Source organism: Aulonocara sp. 'chitande type north' Nkhata Bay, linkage group LG14 (genome assembly GCF_057382095.1).
Source record: "Aulonocara sp. 'chitande type north' Nkhata Bay isolate Kocher_YH1m ecotype deep benthic linkage group LG14, A_spYH_male_GT1.1, whole genome shotgun sequence".
NCBI classification, from domain to species: domain Eukaryota; kingdom Metazoa; phylum Chordata; class Actinopteri; order Cichliformes; family Cichlidae; genus Aulonocara; species Aulonocara sp. 'chitande type north' Nkhata Bay.
Genome location: NC_141357.1, coordinates 13595051 through 13616935, shown reverse-complemented (window position 1 = coordinate 13616935; position 21885 = coordinate 13595051). Strand labels below are relative to the sequence as shown.

The 21885-nt window shown below is 42.4% G+C and overlaps 2 protein-coding genes across 4 annotated transcripts; one reads left to right on the top strand and one right to left on the bottom strand.

Annotated features, from left to right (window-relative positions):
* The first annotated feature begins 2331 nt into the window (after window positions 1-2331).
* Window positions 2332-21874, top strand: scn2b (sodium channel, voltage-gated, type II, beta). Of its 3 annotated transcripts, none has more exons than XM_086261082.1 (6): window positions 2333-2605; window positions 15548-15708; window positions 15796-16012; window positions 17446-17638; window positions 18498-18554; window positions 18799-21874. In XM_086261082.1, exons 1-5 carry the CDS (start codon window positions 2530-2532, stop codon window positions 18505-18507), a joined length of 657 nt encoding a protein of 218 aa, XP_086117208.1. In that variant the 5' UTR covers window positions 2333-2529; the 3' UTR covers window positions 18508-18554; window positions 18799-21874. The 3 variants fall into 3 exon arrangements, with proteins under 3 accessions (XP_086117209.1, XP_086117208.1, XP_086117210.1); XM_086261084.1 differs by lacking the exon at window positions 2333-2605 and adding an exon at window positions 8721-8858; XM_086261083.1 differs by lacking the exons at window positions 18498-18554; window positions 18799-21874 and having other exon boundaries at window positions 2332-2605; window positions 17446-17642.
* On the bottom strand, window positions 11986-15052 carry LOC147314268 (uncharacterized). Its single transcript, XM_086262675.1, has 4 exons — window positions 13940-15052; window positions 13074-13867; window positions 12390-12450; window positions 11986-12219 (listed from the first exon to the last, which is right to left on the bottom strand). The coding sequence occupies exons 1-4, from the start codon at window positions 14699-14701 to the stop codon at window positions 11986-11988; spliced, it is 1851 nt and encodes a 616-aa protein (XP_086118801.1). The 5' UTR covers window positions 14702-15052.
* Window positions 21875-21885: the final 11 nt, after the last annotated feature.

The following is a 21885-nucleotide window of genomic DNA, read 5'->3' as shown; positions in this document are numbered from 1 at the left end:
TTTCGAGTGTTTTCAAAATGCTGCGTTTTCCTTGAGCGAAAACACCGTCTCAGTGTGTATGAAAGGCCACACAGAGAAAAAGATGCGTTTTCAAACGAAAATGCATTAGTGTGGACGTAGCCTTACACTCAAAAAAAGAAAATTGGGTGGTTGTTACATTTACAAAAGTCTAACTTGTCATTTGAACAAAATAATTTCATGTTTCTATGGTGAATGCAATTAAATAATGTTGGATCTGCATGAAATTCAAAAACTTAATTTGTTCTTGTTCAGATGACATGATACAATCTAGGAAGAGCGGTTAGTTGCCTGCACTCACGAAATTCACAAGATCACACGAGATTTCAAATCACAGGAAAATCACTGGGGTTATAAGAGGCAGATAACCATAGCAAAATATATGCTGTTGCTATTTATTGTGGTTTAAACTGTCAAGGACAAAAACATAGAGACAATTCTGCATGAAGCATAGCTTTCATACTTTTTTATGTTTGGATTGAATAATCATCTTATTGCCCACCTTCTTTGAGTCAATCAGCCATCACTCTGCGTGGTTTAAATCTGTGCTTAGACTCTCATTAGTGAAACCTCATCCAAGTCACTCAGAGCTCCATTTAAGCCCCAATTGTCCCACCACCAATGTCCAGGCTCTTTGGTTCTGCCATGATGGGTCGTCAGACAAACAGACATTTCTATGTGTTTTAATGTGTTTTACCCCCAACATTCCAGACTTTTTCTTCAGCCTAATGCATCTCTTTAGCACCAGCAGCACCACCGCAGCGTAAACCATTAACTTACATTAATTCTGTTGAATTAATGTAAGTGATTGATTTACTGTCAGATGGTGCTGGAGTATGTACACAAGCTGCTCTTCAGATTATCTTCTGAAGCAACATCCAACATCCTGTAAACAATAAAATCTGGAAATGGCCCGTAAGTATATGGCCTCAATTGAGGCTTTCTACAAAAGTGCTTTCTACAAGTCTCACTCACCCAATCACATATCTATGCCTAAGTACATTCTAACATTCACACACATTCACACACACACACACACACACACACACACACACACACACACACACACACACACACACACAAGTAACTGGGGGAGTAACTGATGAAAAAGTAACTGATGAATTGAGTAATCTGGCAAAAAAAGATAACATGTCTGTGTGGTGTTTGGTTACAGTATGACAGTTTCATAAATGGATTGGATAGCAGCAGACTCCTACCCATGGACATAACTTTTAGTTGACTGTGCTTATACTCTATATATAACTCCCTATTGCTTTGATAAAGATGTTTTTAAGTGCTTTTCTGTTGTAGTCAGCAGGGTTGTTATTATAAACACAGAGTGGCAACCAATCTGCTCTCTTCCTTCCAACCTTTTTCCACTCCTAATGGAACAATGTCCATAACCCACTCCCCCATTATTACCCCCAGGGTTCTTACGCGCTTCTTGTCTAGGCACCCGCTACCCTCCATCTCAGTCTTTGTTTCCCCAAATTTTCTTCTCTTTCCTAAATGCTGACATTATCGATTTCTTCAGAAAGTTGATATTATCTCTGCTGTGAGGAATAAACTGGCTCCTATTTGCATCCATCTCACAGCCATGTCTTCCTCCAGCCCATCTCCCTCGTTTTATCAAACATATGCCGCACTTGATGCTGGCCTCTCCAGTTTGTATCCATAGCAGCAGATGACATAGCAGGTGAAAAGATGAGTGAATGTGGCCAGGGGGTGTTTGCCTCTTTTATTTCCCAGCATCGTCTCCAGCCTACCACAAAGGTAAGGCTGGATGGAGAAATGGATTAAAGGATGGTCGATTTTTGTTTTATTAATTCATTTATTTTTTGTTTCTCTACGTGACCGCTTCTTTTTTTTTGTGAGGGCAAAACACAATAAAACGCATAAAATAAATACAGACTAAAAAATGTATTTATTTTATGTGTATTTATTTATTTTTCTAATGATAGGCTTCAATTTAAGCTTTGTTATTCATGATAATAAATGATCATAAAAATACGTAACATTTTTTTCCTACTGAGCCTACAATCATATAAATGTCCCTGTCATTTTGATGTATAAGAAATTGAAGTATAAAACGCCAGAGTTAATTTTGCTAAAGTGAAAATTACATATTTTCCCCACCAAAGTCAGTACATGTATCCAGTAAGAAGAAGAAGAATCGTCGTCCATCTATTTATCCTTGAGCTTACTGCCTTGTTTTAGGCTATATTTACCATTTCTGACAAATGGTCTGTTGAGGTCGCATCTGTATGGAGATATCCTCCCTTTTTCACGCTTTCCTTCCTGCCCTCCCTCCTATAGCGTTACCCCCCAAGAACTCGACAACCACGAAATCAACCGTCATAAGGCTACAGACACTGCCAGCCATTTCCTGCCTCTAAAAGAAACACTCTTTTTAGCATTTTAAGGCAAACACGAGCAGGCTTTGTGCTTTTATATTTTACTATATTTTTTATAAAGATATAGGCTTCATTTTTTTAACAAGAAGGACAGAAAATGTCTTACTCCGCGCAGGAGAGAAGGTCTGGCGTTCAGCTGGTGAGCGCGCTGCTGCTAATGCTCTCGCTCTCCGGTAAGAAACAAAACACCCGAACCGATGCTCTGATACATAGGTACACGATCAAAGGTGCGATGACATTATATTTCCTTATCACTCGTATTTGCGCGTGTGGGTTGTATGGCAACAGAGGGGGTAGATGGGAGGGATGGAGGGGGGCATTCCTATAATATGAGATAATGTCGCGGGACTGACATCCCTGAATTTACTAGTTTGACAAGGCCATGACAAAAAAACATAATACTGTGGTTTTATGCGACCAGTTTAAGCAAAGCGCTGCTTTTTTGATCCGTTGTGCTGACTGGGAAACGACCCGTTTGCCCCTCTGTATCTTAATTTAGCCTTTGTTGACAGCTAAAATACTGACCCAATACATCACAGCCCTTAAAGAGGATTATGATGCAGCACACAAAAATAAATATTGGCTTTGTTTGCGCAAGTAATAGTAGTACCCAGCAGGTCGCTCAAGTATGGCTCAATGTTGTGAGTGCAGTGAGTGATGGATAGAAATAGGCCTTTAATGGCGTGTTAACGCTGTGGTAATATTACCAGGAGACACTCCTGGCTGTTCAACAACAGATAGACATGATAATTCACAGTAACGTTGTGAGCACACCCTACAAGATCCTTACCATCAACAATGTATTAATAAGTAAAGAGGCCCAAATTTTAAGCACATCTTTACCAGAGATCGGAACGGTGCTCTCTTTATTATACCATAATAGAAGCCCCAATATTCCCCCACTGCTACTTATGTTAGTCTCAAATGTGAAATCCAAAATCCCAGCACTGTGTTAGGAAGGTCGGTCTTAGGGACAGCACAGGAAGGAGATGTCATGAAGGATCATATTTCAATAGTGTAAGTTATATTAACCATTTTAGAAATATAGGTAAACTCATAGCAGCATAGTTTTCAATGAAAGCACCCTTTGTTGTTTCACCCTTTTTTATAGCTGAAAATAGATGCACAAAAGTTAACTTTTGCCAGCAAACCTGTTGCCTGACACACCCTCTTTGTGTGTTAGTGTTTGTTTGTTTTTTGGCAACGTAAATCCAGTACTAAAGGAAAGAAACGCTGAAACACTCACACACCCTCTTTGTGTGTGAGTGCGCATTTGTGTTGGGACAAATGCATCTTACATAGGCTCATCAGTTTGAGATACCTCTTAATATATCAAAAATAACCTAACCTCACATTATTAAAAATCTGAACTAAGCAGCTAGCTGCAGTGTCATTTAGCAATGCTGATCCACATTTCAGACACAGTAGGTGATTAAAACCCTGTTCCCATAAACATATACATATTTTGTGTTACATGTTGTTATGGATTGTGAATTTTAGTTGTCTAGACAAATAATTCTGTAAACATGTGAGTGTAGCATCCTACAGACTTTATTTCTGCAGTTTTTCTTTCTAACACAATTCCTTATGTCCATCAGTGTCACTTTACTCATCACCTGCACCATTTCAGTTCTCACAGAGAGGCACTAGAGGGCAGCAGCACAATGACACGAGGAGGCATGTAATAACAGTGCACTGCCTTAAAACATGGCAAGCTTAAGTACAGAAGTTTCAGGTTATCACAGCTGAATCCTTACAGTAATTCAGAGTGGTGGAAATTTAATTTGTTTATATAAATGACAAATGTTTGAAACACGACTGTATTATGTGAGATGTTAACATCATTATTGTCATAGGCACTGTGGCTTAGTTCCAAACTGGGCAGCTTAACACCACAGTGCTTTTCACTCTCATTGGTAGTCACTTCAGTCTTCAGTTGAGAAAAGTTTATTTCGCATCCTGCCCATTTCCTATCATCCGCAGTTATGGGAATGATGGGAAATGGGCAGTAGTCACTTCACGCTTTGTGTAGTCTCAGAGATGATATTCCTGTGATTTGCTTCCAGTGTGTATGTAGCTTACCACTAGTCATGATATCTGAGTCAAATGTAATAGTAGTCAAGAAGAAGAAAAATGAAGAAGTTCTGTGGCAGATGGGAGTTTGGTAACTGTAGCAGAAAGTTGGACTGTTGGAAGATATTTGACAAGTACTTTGGAAAGCCATGCGCAGCTCCACTTTGCTGTTTTGCAGAGGAAGGGTGTCCAAGTGTCTTTATGTATGGTGTATACTTTGGCAAGAAAAAACTGGGGACACAGTTATGATTCCTAGCACACGAGCAAACTGGAACTGTTAAACAAATTATTTTTACCTTAGTATATTTTGGAATAGTACAGCTGTTATTTAGAGGTAGTAATGAACAATTTCAAAGTCATTGTCCTGGTGGACATGATCTATTACAAAGGTTGCTAATACCTTGCTTGGTTGGTTAATAACCAGTAATAATTGGTACTTTGTAGTAGGGCTGCACGATTAATCGTTAGAAAATCGCGATCTCGATTCATACTTATGTGCGATCTCATTTCCAAATGACAACGATTAAAAAAAAAAAAAAAAAAGACGACGATTGTACCGCATTTTGATCCGGGACGTACTCTGCATGAAAACAAGCGCTCACTGTTCCTGCTCAACAAATGACAAGGGCGGAGCCTTATACCACGTGATACAGGAGCTGTGCCGTGTGATCCTAAAATTAGCAGGGAAAAAACAACGGAGAGCACGTCAGGGATGACGAGAAAGTGACAGGAGAAAATCCGTCCCGGTCAACCACCCAAACATCAATAACGGGAACCTTATACAGCGCTTCCCTATACACGTCGAACTCCCGCAGGCACAAAGAAATTACGGAGGCTATTACTTATCACCTGACCAAAGATATGGCTCCCATCAACACTGTACAAAACGAGGGATTTAGGAAAATGATCAACACCCTAGACAAACGCTACACAGTGCCGTCCGCAACTATTTTTCTATTGTTGCACTACCTGCTCTATACACGCAGTGTCGAGCAACGGTGGAGACGGAATTTCAAGCAGTACAACATTTTGTGGCAACAACAAAACGTGAGACATTTGTTGTTTTTATGTTTATTTATTGTTTTTATGTTCAGTCTCAACTGTTACGAAGTTGATGTGCAGTTAATAAGCGCAATAAATATTTATACTGGAGAAGAAAATCGTGAGAGAATCGTGATCTCAATTCTAAGCCAAAAAATCGTGATTCTCATTTTATGCAAAATCGTGCAGCCCTACTTTGTAGTACCAATACCAATAAGTGATACTTAGTTTGTTATAAAAAATCTTCCACATAAAAACTTGAGTGAACATGTGCAAACTTTTGTGGTTTTGCTGAAAGATTGTGAGGCTGCTGAGCGTTTTAATATCTGTAAAGTGTACCATAAAACATCCAGACTCTACTATAAGTACACTTGGTTGTCAATAATGCATAAAGGGTGAAGGAAGTCAGAGAACATGGCGTACTTTTTAAAGCTTCCTCCTTAAACTTGCTCCATTTTCGTGTCTTGTTTTCAGTCTAAAGGAGAAGTCTAAGGCTAAAACACTAAAATGAAAGAAGATCAATAAAGGCCTGGCTACATCTGTGGTTATTTGTCTCCCATGCGCAAAACTAACATTTGTGTAACATATCACCCAAGTAGTCTCCATTGTCTTTTTGTGTTATCTTTAAATGAGTTGTGCCGTAATCAGAGAAAATCTGATTGGGCGGGGGGTTGCTTCTGGCTGCTGCAGTATGCAGAATGTAGTAAGGCTGTCTCCAAGGCAGAGGGCACTAGAGACAGTTCAAGTGAGTCAGAAATTTAAAAGCAGCATGCCGGTGCTGAAATATTATCCACAGAAATGTGTCTGGTTTGTTTAAAAACAAGTGTAACTCTTGACAACAAAACTGATCTCTGCTGCTGGAGCAATATATACAGTTCCCAGTGTTTACTCTCTCCCTTTCCCGCATGCAATCAAGCTTGCACCAAGTCTCCCAAAACACCGAAAAATCATTTGTTTGTTGGAACATTTTTCACACGCAAAAACAGTACATGCGGTGACACGATCATTGTCCAAGTGGAAGCTAAGTGAATAACAAATACTGTCTTGTCCCAACTTAATCTCACAAATCTCCTGTGCACATAATATAGTGCCCATGGCTTAGAGAAACCAATAAGCACTTCTGAACCAGCAGACACTGTCTGACTGAATGCTGAAGGCAGATTTGGTGTTAAAATATTAGATTTTGTGAGAACAACAGAGGTCTTTAGACAGACAGTGTAGGTAAAATGTAAAACCCAATTAGAGTGGGTTATGGGCACTTTGTGGTAAACATGGATGTCAGGCTCTGAGGGATGAGGAAGTCAGAGGTCAGAGTCAAACATGAAGTTCATATTAAGCCACTCCTCAGTAGGCTAATACCCTAGTACTTTTAGGAACTGCACTATTTGGTCTTTTTTAAATCAATTAAATTAAAATAAGCTGGGGGGATGTCATTTTATTTGGAACAACCTCTCAATACCTAACTGAAGCATTTGTGCACTCAAAGCTGTTTTGCTGCTATGTGTACAAGAGACTTTCAGATATTGTGTATTCTGTAAAGTTGCTCTTCAGCGGATTCTTTATCTGAAAGTTTTGTCCATGCTATCCTGCAGAGGCCTAATTGGATTGAGACTTGGAAGCAGAGGAGATTAGTCCAGAGTAGTTCTAAAAGAAAATCATGCTATATGCATACTATCTAGATATATATGTTTTTACAAACCTTTACTGGATTTTATATTTACTGGATAACCAAAGGGCTGTAGTTATTTGGAACACTATGTTGTCTGCGAATCATTTTAGTGTTGGATTAGACTGCTGGCTTTACCCCTTCATAATATTTTTGTTCTATTAAATGAAAATGGATACTTTTTTACCAACTTACACATTTATTGTGAAATTGATTTCATTTGCACAATTCAAACCTAAAGAAATCAAGGTATGGAGAGGGAACAATACGGAGGAGGTAAGAGATCTACCTCACTTTACTTTCTTCTGCACTGACCTTGCATTACAAAGAAACAATTGAGACAAAAAGAGAAAAAAAGGGGGTGGGGGGCTGTGTTAGGGGTTGGAAAGCGGTACAAGGAAGGAGGGAAGAGAGGTGGACAAAGATGGGGGAGAGGGAAATTGGGAGGGGCAGTGAGAGGGAGGAGTCACATGAGGGTTCTTCACTGCAGTATTTCATCTGTTAGCAAGTCTCTGCATCTGCCTCTTTTTTTCCGACTCTCCACAGGACTGCTGAGTCAGCAGGAGCCTATGTCAAACAGTTTCCCTTGTTTTATATCTGAATGTTTACAGCTTCCACTACCAAAGACACATGTATGACGGTAGTCCTTGTATGCGTGTGTATGTGCGGCAAGGACAGCAAAGGCTGTTTGAGTGCATTGCTGTTAGCAGTGTAAAGATAGGTCACTACGAAGGGATGACATTGAAACAGCACTGCTAGTGGGGTGGGCTCACTGCTAACACTTTCTTGGAGGATGTGTATGCATGCATGTGTGTGTTTATTAGGGAGATAGGGGTTAAAGCAGGTGCAGTGCTGCTTCACAGCACACCTGACTATGGTGGACTGTGCACATAGAAAATTGTGTGTGTGTGTGTGTGTGTGTGTGTGTGTGTGTGTGTGTGTGTGTGTGTGTGTGTGTGTGTGCGCGTGTGGTGCAGAGAGGCAGGCCGGTGGAGTGGTGCAGCAGCAGTGGGAAGGGAGCCAGAAACACTCGACTGCAGAGGAGAGAATGGTGCAGAGTCCCATCACACACGCACGCACAAACACACACATACTTACTGAGAGAGAGGCACAGATTCTGTCTGGGGAGTGTGAGCCCATGCTGAGACAGGATGTTAGAGGGGAGGAGGAAACTTGAGGAACCTAAACGATACTTCTGTTTCATTTCATTTTATATTATGTACATTTAAAAGCATTTGGCTTTCATTTGAGAATATCAGAATAGTTGCTTAAATGGCATATATATATATATTAGGGGTGCAACGATATTCGTATCGATATTGAACCGTTCGATACAGTGCTTTCGGTTCGGTACGCATATGTATCGAACAATACAACATTTGTAATTTATTTTATCAATTTTCCTTCTGACGATGCTGTCTGTGTTGAGCGCTCAGTGAATCTGCGTTCGACTACTCCGCCTAGGCTGCACTGTCCAGCGCAGATCCACTGAGCGCTCAACACAGACAGCATAGTCAGAAGGAAGAGCGCAGGGCAAGCTAGCGAGACAGAAGTTAAGCTCTCCTTTTAACATGGACCTCCCCCACTCTCATTCAGATCTGGCGTTTGGAATTATTTTGGTTTTCATGTGACGTATGACCCTGAAGGTAAGCGAGTCATGGACTAAAGTAAAACAGTATGTTGAATGTGCCATGCAATGCTCAATTACATTGGTGTGAACTAGTGTGTTAGCGCAGTTAGCTCGTTAACGTGTTGGCCGTCTAGCCCCATGCACGGAGTGATCGGCGGTAGCTCGTTAATGGAGATTTGCCGTGTTGTGGCGTTAAGGTCATTTCAACGAGATTAACCTGAAAGCACTAGCTGGAACACAATGAATATGACTGCACATTTACGCCGACATCATCCTAGTGCAAAGACAAGTGGAAGCAGACAAAAAAAAGCAAGCATGCTACTAACTTTAGCCGAGTCATTTAGACAGCTGTTAGCACATGATTCTCCTTATGCTGCTGAGAATATAGCCCAGAAGAAGCGGATAGTATAGCTTTTATTTTGGAAAGAGCCATTTCTCTGTAATAAACTCTCTTTTCCAAAGATGAGTGATTCCTCAATCAGATACAGGGCTTGCAATATCGCTAGCCCGACGTCCCGGAGCTAGCGATTTTTTCAGTCGAGCTACCAAAATCTATCTCTTCCCTGCCCGTCGGGCTATTGTAGGAAAAATATATGTCAATGCTTTTGCATTCTTTCAGAAATGTAGCTGGGTAATTATGTCATTGGCATCGGTGAGCCACTGTCAATATGTGACATATTGAAGTCGCGTTTGAATTTGCGCTTGTTTTTTTGCTTTCACTTTGCAATCGTGCGAACTGTGTATAGAGAGCGACAGCACTGATCTGTGAGTGATGATAATTTGTGCACCAATTCCTCTGACATCGTCTTATTAATCGTTAGCTTACTATGCAAACATGACAAGTGAAATCTCCCGCAGCAAGCTTAAACATGTGAGAGGTTGATCGCGCAGAGAATCGCTGAGCTTATGTGAGTGCGTGTAAAAGCATTTCAGTTCTGCTGAGCCAAATAAGACAGGTCAGGGTGAAGAAGTGACAGCCAAAGAAAAGCTTACCACAAAACGGAGAAGTTATGACAAATCAGACTATAAGGCAAAAAGAAAGTGCAGCTTTATGGTTTCATGGACAAAATAATTTCTGTGGCTGCAATATGATGAGCTAAATAACCAGGGCTGCACATAAGTGGTCCGCAGGTGCGTATTCGCTGTCAAAATAAAAAACGCGCACAAGGGTTAGGGTTAAATTTAAAAACTGTACTTTTGAGTTAAAATATATATTTATAATTTTAATAAATGACAAATTAAAAAGGCATGAACATTTTTTTTGTATCGAAAAAATATCGAACCGTGACACCAAAGTATCGAACCGAACCGTGAATTTTGTGTATCGTTGCACCCCTAATATATATATATATATATATATATATATATATATATGTATGCATATACATCTCTGATCGAGAAATCACTCATCTTTGGAAAAGAGAGTTTATTACAGAGAAAATAAAAGCTATACTATACGCTTCTTCTGGGCTATATTCTCAGCAGCATATTAAACATATCAGGTCTCCATAAGGAGAATCATGTGTTAACGGCTGTCTAAATGACTCGCGTAAAGTTTGTAGCATGTGTGCTTGTTGTTTTTGTCTGCTTCCACTTGTCTTTGCACTAGGATGATGTTGGCGTAAATGTTCAGTCATATTCATTTTGTTCCCACTAGTGCTGTCAGCGTTAATCTCATTAAAATGACATTAACGCCATAACGCGGCAAATCTCCGTTAACAAGTTACCACGGATCGCCCCGTGCTTGGACATTACCAATAAGTTTGATGTGTCACATGGCCCTCTTCCTATTGAAAAAACAAAAGTTGTATCCAAGATGGCCGACTTCTAAATGGCCACCATGGTCACCACCCATCTTGAGGAGTTTGCCCCCTCACATATACTACTGTGCCACAAACAGGACTTTGATATCACCAACCCTTCCCATGTTATTACGGTGTATCTGTCACGGCGGGGTGCGCCGATGTGTGTGGAAACAGGACCCAAAAGCAGATGATGACGAGGAATTGTAATGATTAACAGAAAGGTGAACCTTTAATGCGATGACGGCAGGGAAATGAACCAAGAGACCAAAAACAAACAGGCAAAACACTAAGAAACAAAATACTAAATGGTACTGAGACCAAAACCTAAACTATGACTGTGGTGGAAAAATAATAAACAAAGACCATGACTAAGACTAATAATACATAACAGATGAAAACTAGAACTATGACTGAGGTGAGGTAAACAGGCTAAGACCATGACTAAAACTGTGACCCTGGTGAGATAAACAGACGAACCGACAATGGCATGAAGAAAACAAAAGGCTTAAATACAGACATGAGGTGATCAGGGGAAGTGGGGACACATGGGGGAACAGCTGACAGACATAAACCTAATGACAGGACCAGGAGAGAAAGCTAAATACAATGAACAAAGAACACATGACATTGTCAAAATAAAACAGGAAATACTAACAACTAAACATGACAACACAACTCAACAGACCCAACACGTGATGAATAAATACCAAACCCCAAAACATAGAAAACCCAGGAACAATAACCAATAACTGCCTAAACTAAAGGCAAAATAGGAAATAACACAAACTAATAACATATCAAAAAATACAAAGAAAACTCAGAGTGCTGGGTCGGAGACCCAGCCTGTGACAGAGCCCCCCCCCTTAAGGGCGGATTCCAGACGCCCGAAAACAACCAGAAAACAAACACAAAAACCACAACAACCCACCCAGGGCGGGCGGAGGGGGACCAGGAAGGAGGGCCGGAAACAAAACCAAAAACAAAGCACCAGAAGCACACAGGCCAAAAACAACAAGGGCACAAAAATCCGAGACCCATCTTCAGGAGGGCTACCACGGACCCGGCAGAACAGGAGCGCATGGCGAAGCGGTTCAGGTGGCCGCCCCGGAGGTCGACAGCGAAACCAAAGAAAATCCAAAAGTTCAGGAGGCCGCCCCGGAGGTCGACAGCAAAACCAAAGAAAATCCAAAAGATCAGGAGGCCGACCAGGAGGCCAACGGTCCAGCAGTCCAAAACCCATGAGCTCAGGGGGCCGACCCGGAGGTCGAGAGCACAGCAGGTCAGAAGACAAAAGTCCAGGAGGCCGACCCGGAGGTCGAAAGCACAGCAGGTCGGAGGTCAAAGGTCCAGGGGGCCGACCCCGACGGCAATGATGTCCAGCTGACGGCCCGGAAAGCGGCCGGCGATCCCGAGGGACAAAACGAGGCTTGGGCGACGGCAACACAACCGCAGAACCAGGCGAGGCCGACACAGAAACAGAGGCCGAAGCCGGACCAGGCGGAGGCGAAACAGGAACAAAAGCCGAAGCCGGCCCAGGCGGAGGCAAAGCAGGAACAAAAGCCGAGGCCGGAACTGACGACAGCGAAACAGGAGTCGAGGCCGAAACCGGACCAGGCGAAACAAAAGCAGAAGCCGGACCAGGCGTAGCAGAGGCCGCAGCCGGACCAGGCGAAACAAAAGCAGAAGCCGGACCAGGCGTAGCAGAGGCCGCAGCCGGACCAGGCGAAGATGACGACTCTGACGAAGCCGGACCAGGCGAAGATGACGACACTGACGAAGCCGGACCAGGCGAAGATGACGACTCTGACGAAGCCGGACCAGGCGAAGATGAAGACACCGAAGCCGGACCAGACGAGGCTGAAGACACCGAAGCCGGACCAGACGAGGCTGAAGACACGGAGGCCGGACCAGACGAGGCTGAAGACACGGAGGCCGGACCAGACGAGGCTGAAGACACGGAGGCCGGACCAGACGAGGCTGAAGACGCACAGGCCGGACCAGACGAGGCTGAAGACGCACAGGCCGGAGCCGCAGCAGACGACGCACAGGCCGGAGCCGCAGCAGACGAAGCACAGGCCAGAGCCGCAGCAGACGAAGCACAGGCTGGAACTGGACCAGGCGAAGCACAGGCTGAAGCTGGACCAGGCGAAGCACAGGCTGAAGCTGGACCAGGCGAAGCACAGGCTGAAGCTGGACCAGGCGAAGCACAGGCCGAAGCTGGACCAGGCGAAGCACAGGCCGAAGCTGGACCAGGCGAAGCAGAGGCTGAAGCTGGACCAGGCGAAGCAGAGGCTGAAGCTGGACCAGGCGAAGCAGAAGCACAGGCTGAAGCTGGACTAGGCGAAGCAGAAGCACAGGCTGAAGCTGGAACAGGCGTAGCAGAAGCAGAAGGTGGCTGGACGAGCTCCTCGGGCCCGCCAGCAGACGTGGCATGAGGCTGGAAGGGCTCCTCGGGCCCCCCAGCAGACGTGGCATGAGGCCGGAAAGGCTCCTCGGGCACCCCAGCAGACGTGGCATGAGGCCGGAAAGGCTCCTCGGGCCCCCCAGCAGACGTGGCATGAGGCCGGAAGGGCTCCTCGGGCCCCCCAGCAGACGTGGCATGAGGCCGGAAGGGCTCCTCGGGCCTCCCAGCAGACGTGGCATGAGGCCGGAAGGGCTCCTCGGGCCCTCCAGCAAACGTGGCATGAGGCTGGTGCGGTTCTCCTGAACCCCCAGCTGACGAGGCGTGAGGCTGGACGGGCTCCTCGGGCCCTCCAGCTGATGAGGCATGAGGCTGGATGGGCTCCTCGGGCCCTCCAGCTGACGAGGCATGAGGCTGGATGGGCTCCCCGGGCCCTCCAGCTGACGAGGCATGAGGCTGGTGTGGTTCTCCTGAACCCCCAGCTGACGTGGCATGAGGCTGGACGGGCACCTCGGGCCCTCCAGCAGACGAAACTTGAAGCCGGCTGGGTTCACCCGAACCCCCAGCAGACGAAACTTGAAGCTGGCTGGGTTCTCCTGAACCTCCAGCAGACGAAGCATGAAGCTGGCTGGGTTCTCCTGAACCTCCAGCAGACGAAGCATGAAGCTGGCTGGATTCTTCTGAACCTCCAGCAAACGAAGCATGAAGCTGGCTGGAGTCTTCTGAACCTCCAGCAGACAAAATGTGAGGCCGGACGGGCTCCTCGGGCCCTCCAGCTAACACTGAAAAAGGCTGCACAAACTGCACCTCCGTCCCCGGCTCCAAAACGGCCTGGTTTGCAGTCCCACAACAGCTTAGCTGAGCCTGATGGCTAGCATTTCCTGTGCAAACAGTCTCTTTGCAGCCGAGCTCATGAACCGGAGAAGCAGTGTCAGTTTCAAAAACCTCCGGAGAAAAAACATGAGGAGCCAAGATATAGTCACTCACTTGTGTTTGTGATACGGAGCGTCGGTGGCGCGCACGCCGCTTTTTCTTAGGAGTGGAAGATGGCGGAGCAATGGGTGGAAGTCCCTGATAACTCCGAGGTCCCCCGAGAGCCAGTCGAGTTCCCCGGAAAGAATGCTCGTGCTCCGGAATGAGCCACGGCTTCCACCGGAGCTCCTCCTCCAAGAGAGCGCAGAATATAGACTGGCGCTCGTCGTCGTCCAAGTCTATGGTGTGCGGAGCTTCCTCGCGCTGAACTGTGACAGGAGTATGGCGAAACTGTGATGAGGCCGTGGAAACTGGCGAGCTGAGAGGTGGTGACGCTGCGGCGAATCTCAGCGAACCGACACGAACACACTCAGGTTCCGGAGGCAGCAATGGTGATGACTGATTGTGGGGTTGTTGTGACTGGTGGGTGCTGGAAGCCATTTTCTGACTCGACAGTCCCTGAGCCTGCAGCATCTCCTTTATCCTCGTAAAGGCAGCAACTATGGCAGGTGAGTCCGGGAGCTGGAGAAGGCGGGGATCCCTCTCCATAATAGCTTCAGCAACGTTAATCATTACCAACTTGCTCTTCAAATCGGGCGCTGAAAAGATGCGGTCGAGGATCGCTTGGATCCGAGCAGTCTCCTCCAGACACTCGGTGAGAGCAGAATCCGCTGGGTCCATGACTGGTCGGTTCGTACTGTCACGGCGGGGTGCGCCGATGTGTGTGGAAACAGGACCCAAAAGCAGATGATGACGAGGAATTGTAATGATTAACAGAAAGGTGAACCTTTAATGCGATGACGGCAGGGAAATGAACCAAGAGACCAAAAACAAACAGGCAAAACACTAAGAAACAAAATACTAAATGGTACTGAGACCAAAACCTAAACTATGACTGTGGTGGAAAAATAATAAACAAAGACCATGACTAAGACTAATAATACATAACAGATGAAAACTAGAACTATGACTGAGGTGAGGTAAACAGGCTAAGACCATGACTAAAACTGTGACCCTGGTGAGATAAACAGACGAACCGACAATGGCATGAAGAAAACAAAAGGCTTAAATACAGACATGAGGACAGTATCCTGTGACAGTATCCATATAAATGGCCAACCCTGTACATATACAAACATAGTTCTCAGCTTTTAATAACGCTAAACCAGTTGATAGACATTTTATGTTAAATTATGTTGATCATTCTCATAAATTTTTGTATTTTTTTCAAACTTTAAATGGATATAAATTGGTTTAAATGTCCATCCATCCATTTTCTTCCGCTTATCTGGGGCCAGGTCGCGGGGGCAGCAGCCTAAGCAGAGAAACCCACACCTCAAATTCCCAGACCAAGCGAGAGATGATGTCTCTCGCTTGGCCTGGGAGCACCAAGACATTTCCAGGCCAAGTGAGAGATGTAATCTCTCCAGCGTGTCCTGGGTCTGCCCTGGGGCCTCCTTAATGGTTTAAATGTAATGTATTAATCTTAGTACTATCATCACTAATGCTGTTTATTTGTATTCACAGGTTGTTCAAGCATGGACGTAATTGTGGCCAGTAGCATTAATGCACTAAATGGAACAACGGTAAAAATCTCTTGTGTCTTCACTTCCTGCTATAAGATGGATGTTACCAAGTTTGCCATGAATTGGACCTACCAAGAAACACTCAACGATACACAGGAACTGGTAAAATGGATACTTCATTAATTTTTAGCAAAGTACTTACATTTTAAATCTCTGAGCCTGTTACAAAAGCTTGCTCTCTTTTCATAGTTTATGACATACTATAAGAAAAGGGGAATGGTGCCTCTTCGATCAGAACGGTTCGGAGAAAGGGTCACGTTTGCTGGGAACCTGGATAAGAATGACCTGTCAATCACTCTATCAAATGTTCAACTGGAGGATGAGGGTATTTACAACTGCTATGTGAGAAACCCCCCAGACCGCATCCAGGGACATGGTATCATACAGCTTAATGTTGTCACAGAACGTAAGATTCTTATTTTAACTTCTGCACACACAAAGTGGGTAACCTTATCCCACTGATCAACTTGTGAAACAAATGCATGTGCGTCAGAATTACATTCCCATTTCACTAAGCATCATTTGGTGCCATTTAACATCATGCAATATGAAATCATCTCAGAACAACAAGTTACAATAACCACAGCACAAAATGTTGTCAGTTTGGAAAATAAAACAAATATTCAACTACACCAGATTCCTAAAAAATTCCACTTGTCAGTAAGACAAAAAATAGTATCTCACTACTAGTAGTAGCAGATAGTGAACTATACCACATGCGAGTTTAACTTTATCATAACATTGATCATACTGGGGCTGTTTGCACTGCTTTGACTGCTTTGATTATCCTGTGTAGGATGATCTGCAGCTTTGCTCCTCTCTTATGCTGGGCAGACACTGCGATTTTTTCAGTCGCGCGATTCAGCTCCTGCTCAAACTGTACTATTGACTCGCAGGGGTTAGAAGTTCGTAGGTCACGATGCTGGGTCTCACACTATACCGCCCGATGCTCTGATGCGACCTGAGTGCTCACACTGTGCCTCCATAAAATGAAGGTTATAACAGAAATTCTGTCGCTCGCTCTCTCTCTCTGTCTTTCACTCACACAGACACGCACACCACCACCATCAACTTTGCTAAATTGCTAATGAAAAACATTGATCAGGCAGCTGTGATTGAGTAGCAGTGTAGATCCAACTATTTTCACGGTTGTTGTGGTCATGATAATTTTGTGAGGCCACATCGAAAAGGCTCGGGTGAGCTTGAAATAGTTCTACAAGTTGTGCCTCCATCGCTTGTGTCCAGATCACACGCTGCACTGCCGTGCTACGCTGTCTTTTTCGCTGACATTTGTGTTTGCGCGTACGCAGTGTGACAAGCTGCGGTGACACCCTCAGTCAAACTTGTTTGAAATCCTCACGACCAAGCGATTGATGATCGGGAGCTGGTCGTGAGGTGTTAATCGCTTCTCGTTAACCCACGTATAATACACCAGCGGTCCCCAACCCCCGGGCCTCGGACCGGTACCGGTCCGTGAGTCGTTTGGTACCGGGCCGCGAGAGTTGAGGCTCAGGTGTTAAATGTATAGTTTTCAGGGTTTTTATTGGTTTTCAGCGTTATTTTGTTATCGTTATCGCCAAAATTTGTATATGTTTGTTTCTCGAGCATGACGATCTCCTGATGATGATGATTCAGCTTTTTTACTTATTAATGACCAACAAGAGGTTGAACTTAGTCCATCAGCATCTCTCACACACACATATGCACTCACATGGACCAACTCAGCAGCACTTTCTTACTTTCCACTCTGTTTAATCAACCCTACAGAGCTTTTAGTCAGCACTTCACTTGTCTACAAAATGCTTAACCCTTTCCTCTCCTTTCCTCTCCTTTCCTCAGTCCCACCTCCAAGGGATTCAACCATTGCGGTTGCCATTGGGGCTTCTGTGGGAGGAGCATTAGCACTGCTGATCCTTTCCATGGTAGTTGTGAAATGTCTCCGTCGACACAGGAAACAGGAACTCATTTCAGAGGAGAAAATGGAGGAGGAGGGGAAACTGGAGGCTGAAGGTGTTGCGGAAGAAGGAACCAAGTAAGAGATCTTGGCATAAAAGCATTAACCATCACTTGAAAACTACGAGCAGCACAAACACAGAAAAGTAAAGAAGTTGGATGCCACTTCTCTTACAGCAGCTGTTTTCCTACAACATAGGCTACGTATAAAAAGAGTATTCTGCCATGGCAAATATCACATAGCACACTTAGGAAAAATGTCTGGTACTTTTTTTCTGTTGTTATTATTATTGTTACTGCCATTTTTTCCCAGTTAAGTTCAACTTATAAAGGAAAAAAACAAAACGCCCCATGCTTGGCTCTTCTTGGGCAGAAATGTAGCAAGTGCTTTTATTTAAAAGAAAAAAGAAAGAAAGAAGTGCTGGAGTAGTGAACTATGCAATATCCAAGTTTAACTTTATTATAATATAAATAGTACAGAAGCTGTTTTGACCCAAAAACACCAGTGAGTTTGTGCCAGGTGTTGGTTATAGTGCAGGTTTAATTGTTAACAATGGCCAGGAATGGAAAGAGTTTTGCTGGCACAAAAGAAATAAAATAGCCCTGACAGAACTATGTCTTTGACTTATTCACTTTATCATCATTGAAAACATTGAAAGCTATAATGGACAACAGCAGACACCCTCTCCACACTGGCTGGGCAGACGGCTCCTAAGTCTTTTTAACACCCTCTTTTATCCCCATTTTTGAAATGAGTTAAATATTTTATTTATGTATTTATTTATGGTTATAAATGTATGGATGTGTGCTTTTAAATTGAGATGCTGGATGTTTGAATTTCCCCTTGGTTGTGAATAAAGTACGTAGCTATTTATCTATGTGTCATTCTACTTCAAAGCCAACCTGCTGTCATAATGTTGCATCTCTTTTTGCTACAGGCAACCATAATGGATCATGTGGTTAAACCAGAAGCCTGTGGAGCTCCCAAAACCCTGGTAAATATCTCCTCAGCTAAACAGTTATTTATCCACTGGAAGCCCATTGTCTGCTATGGAGTGTAACTTGACCTGAAGAAAAAAAAGGAAATACAGTTAACTTAAACCTTAGTAATATTAGCTTTCCATCTTACTTGCTACTTAAGAATGTCATTAGCAAGAAATTTAAAGGGACTTGTAATGAACAGAAGACACTATACCTATTGCATTTAAGTAAAAAATGTTACTTTCTCTTGTCTTTCAGACATATCCATCCCTTCTTGAGGATCTATAGTAATCACACCTCTTTATGCTTCCATCCCGTTTGCATGTTTGTGTGTGCGCGGATGTCTAATGCACATATATCTGTTTCTTTGTGTGTGTGTGTGTGTGTGTGTGTGTGTGTGTGTGTGTGTGTGTGTGTGTTGAGGATATTTTTGTATGTCTGAATCAAATGTGTCTATTTCCTCGAAAATATCTGGTAACTTACCCAGTAAATGCATATTGTTTTATTCATAGCTTTAACTCACTGTTAATAACATTAGAGGTTTTTCTTATGACACAGAATGCCATTTTCATAGCATAATATATGGTGGGCTATGGGGCTGGGCGGTATGACTTAAAAAATTATATGAGGGTATATTTTGAATATAGAACTTTAACTAAAAAACTGAATGACAGTGTAATATTTTTGCTGTTACTGTTTGTATAGCTGTAATGTTTTATATTCAATCCCATGCTTTGGGAGAAAAACCTTTAACTGCCTGCAATGAGCTATTGATAAATATAACAGCGGTTGTGGAGATAATGCTTCATACATAATGAAAGCTGAAGCTATTTCAACTATCATATGCAGCATGTATATCTGTTGTGGCAGTAAATTGCTGATAACTCCAATGTCTAACACGTCCAATGTTGGGGTTTTGTTTTGAATGGGGTTTTTTTGTTGTTTTTTAACATACATACTGTGAATCTAGTGGGGTATTTTTAAACATTGCCTTAAAGTCTTTTAACTGCCTGTATGGACACCATGTCTTAACATACATTAGATGCACAGCTGGATTTTGCTATTATATAAATATGACCAGTTTTCAGTGAGTAAGCCAAATTATGTTTACACGGAGCTCGAAATCTACTTGTGTCTGAGTCAGAAAGCATTCTCAAACATTCCTAATATCTGGTGAATTTTGACAAAGCAGTTGGTCTGTGCACTCTACAGATTTTTTATTCAGTCAACTTCTCTCAGAAACCAGAAAAACAAGTGCCCCATTAATATTTGTCTTTACACTAGAATACTGCAAATACTTCAAACCATTTCATTATTGCAAATATTTCAAAATAACAAAATGTTTTTTAGTATCTACACATTTTTGAGCTGCCTCTGTCCTATGTCTTAGCAGTTTGTTATTAATAAATTGAATAACTTAAATGAATAACCTGATTACATGAATTGCTTTTCAGAATATGTTATGTAGTTTAGATTCTATACTAATGCAAACAAAATAGCATTCTTTATTCTTTTTTTCTATTTCTTTTTAAAATAATTCTACTGTATGTCATACCGTCCACCCCCATAACAGGAACCTTTCCATTAAGCCTGATACTGTATAGGAATGACTTGGAGTGCCTGAATAGAGAAGTTGCAGTGATAAGCACAGATTTCATTCATTCTCTGTTTTACATACAATTAAAATGTTTTAGTCTTGATGATATCTGTGACTGCACTGCATTATACAGTCATTTGCATATTCCACTCAGGATTCTCAGAAATCCACACAATATAAACACAACTAACACTTTGTCAAAGAACAAAAACATACGAAAGAAAGTTTAAAATGACGGCCACAACATTGAAGAATATTGAGTCTTATAATTTATGTGCCAACTTTTATTGATAGAATCTATTAAAGGTTGTCACAACAGTGACCTACACACAGACAACAGCAATATATTGTACTAATCTCCATCTCCTATATCACGAGCTGGTATAAGTCACAGCTGAAAGCAAATATTTGAATGTTTACATTCCTAACTGACAGAAATCCTGTTTTATAGAAACATAAAAATGGACAAACTGAATCACTGCTTCCCAATTTATACACTTTTTAGAGTGTATATAAAAGCTTAAGAAAAAATGTCTATTAAATAGTTGTAAAGCTTTACATATTCTATTCTAGCTAAGTCTCCAAAGTAATGACTTTACCTCAACAACGGTGTGCAAAACTGTTTGCACCTCAAAACAGTGATACATATTCTAATGTTAATGTAGTGGAGATCATGTGAATATAATGGAAATGGGGAAAAAAACATATATAGTGCAGATATTGTAATGATATTAAAACTGTTATAGGGAATGTGTGATTGTGTATTTCACTATAAGGTTGACTAGAGAATCTTGAATGTTTTTAAAATATATATTCTCCTAGTAAAATACTTGATCACTCTTTAATATCAGTCCAGCATGTACACTTTGTTATTGTCAGAATGTCCCATGATGATTCAACTTCAGTTTACTACGATAATGAGACAGCAGTGTCACAAGGTGATGTCTCAGTAACTGTTAAACGGGAGGGTTCCAAATCTGGTGGCTTGGCCTGACCTGGGTTTTGGCTCTGTTAAAAAAAAAATTTAAAAAAAGTTGTGTACAGGTCTATATTTAGGTCTGTTAAGATCTATGATTTTATCATTTGTTGTCCATTATTATGGATGATGCACTGCATAATTTCATCAAATATTAATGGCACATCTAGTCACTGTAATATGTTCACAACCTTGTATTGCTCTGTGCTGGTCAATAAAAGCTAGAATTGTCACTTCGTACAATCATGTGCTAAAGAATAATAAAGTGATTACAAAATTTTGAGTTTTTTCATTAGCTTTTTCACATGGTAAATGGCCTGTATTTATATAGCGCTTTACTAGTCCCTAAGGACCCCAAAGCGCTTTAAATATACAGTCATCCACCCATTCACACACACATTTCCTGGTACACTGCTGTCTGTGTGTAATCATGCATGTTTAAGTTACAGGGTTTGTTGACCCATAAGATGATGGCAGATTAACATTTAGGGCAAATTTACTGCAGTTATCACCAGACAGGTTTTATCAGCAATATAGTATATATTGTGGTGTAGTATACTTATTATTCAAAACAGTTTACAGTTAAAAAAAAATATAATGTGCTAGATATTGTGCACTGCTGTTTTCCACCTCAAGCTATGAATTTGCCCTGAATAGTTTCTGTTATATCACTTTACATGTTAGTGGACATCAAGTTATGCTTGCACTGCGCTGCCTCTAAACAAGTGGCAATGTATTTCAAATAAATATATATGAAAATATCAGGTTTTTG

Coding starts and splice junctions, on each gene's coding strand:
- scn2b (XM_086261082.1), top strand. CDS start 2,530: ATGTCTTACTCCGCGCAGGAGAGAAGGTCTGGCGTTCAGCTGGTGAGC. Junction 2,606..15,547: donor GCTAATGCTCTCGCTCTCCG/GTAAGAAACAAA, acceptor TTGTATTCACAG/GTTGTTCAAGCATGGACGTA. Junction 15,709..15,795: donor TCAACGATACACAGGAACTG/GTAAAATGGATA, acceptor CTCTTTTCATAG/TTTATGACATACTATAAGAA.
- LOC147314268 (XM_086262675.1), bottom strand. CDS start 14,701: ATGGACCCAGCGGATTCTGCTCTCACCGAGTGTCTGGAGGAGACTGCT. Junction 12,451..13,073: donor CCCTTCCAGCCTCATGCCAC/GTCTGCTGGCGG, acceptor CGGCTTCGTCAG/AGTCGTCATCTTCGCCTGGT. Junction 12,220..12,389: donor TCTTCGCCTGGTCCGGCTTC/GTCAGAGTCGTC, acceptor CGCTGTCGTCAG/TTCCGGCCTCGGCTTTTGTT.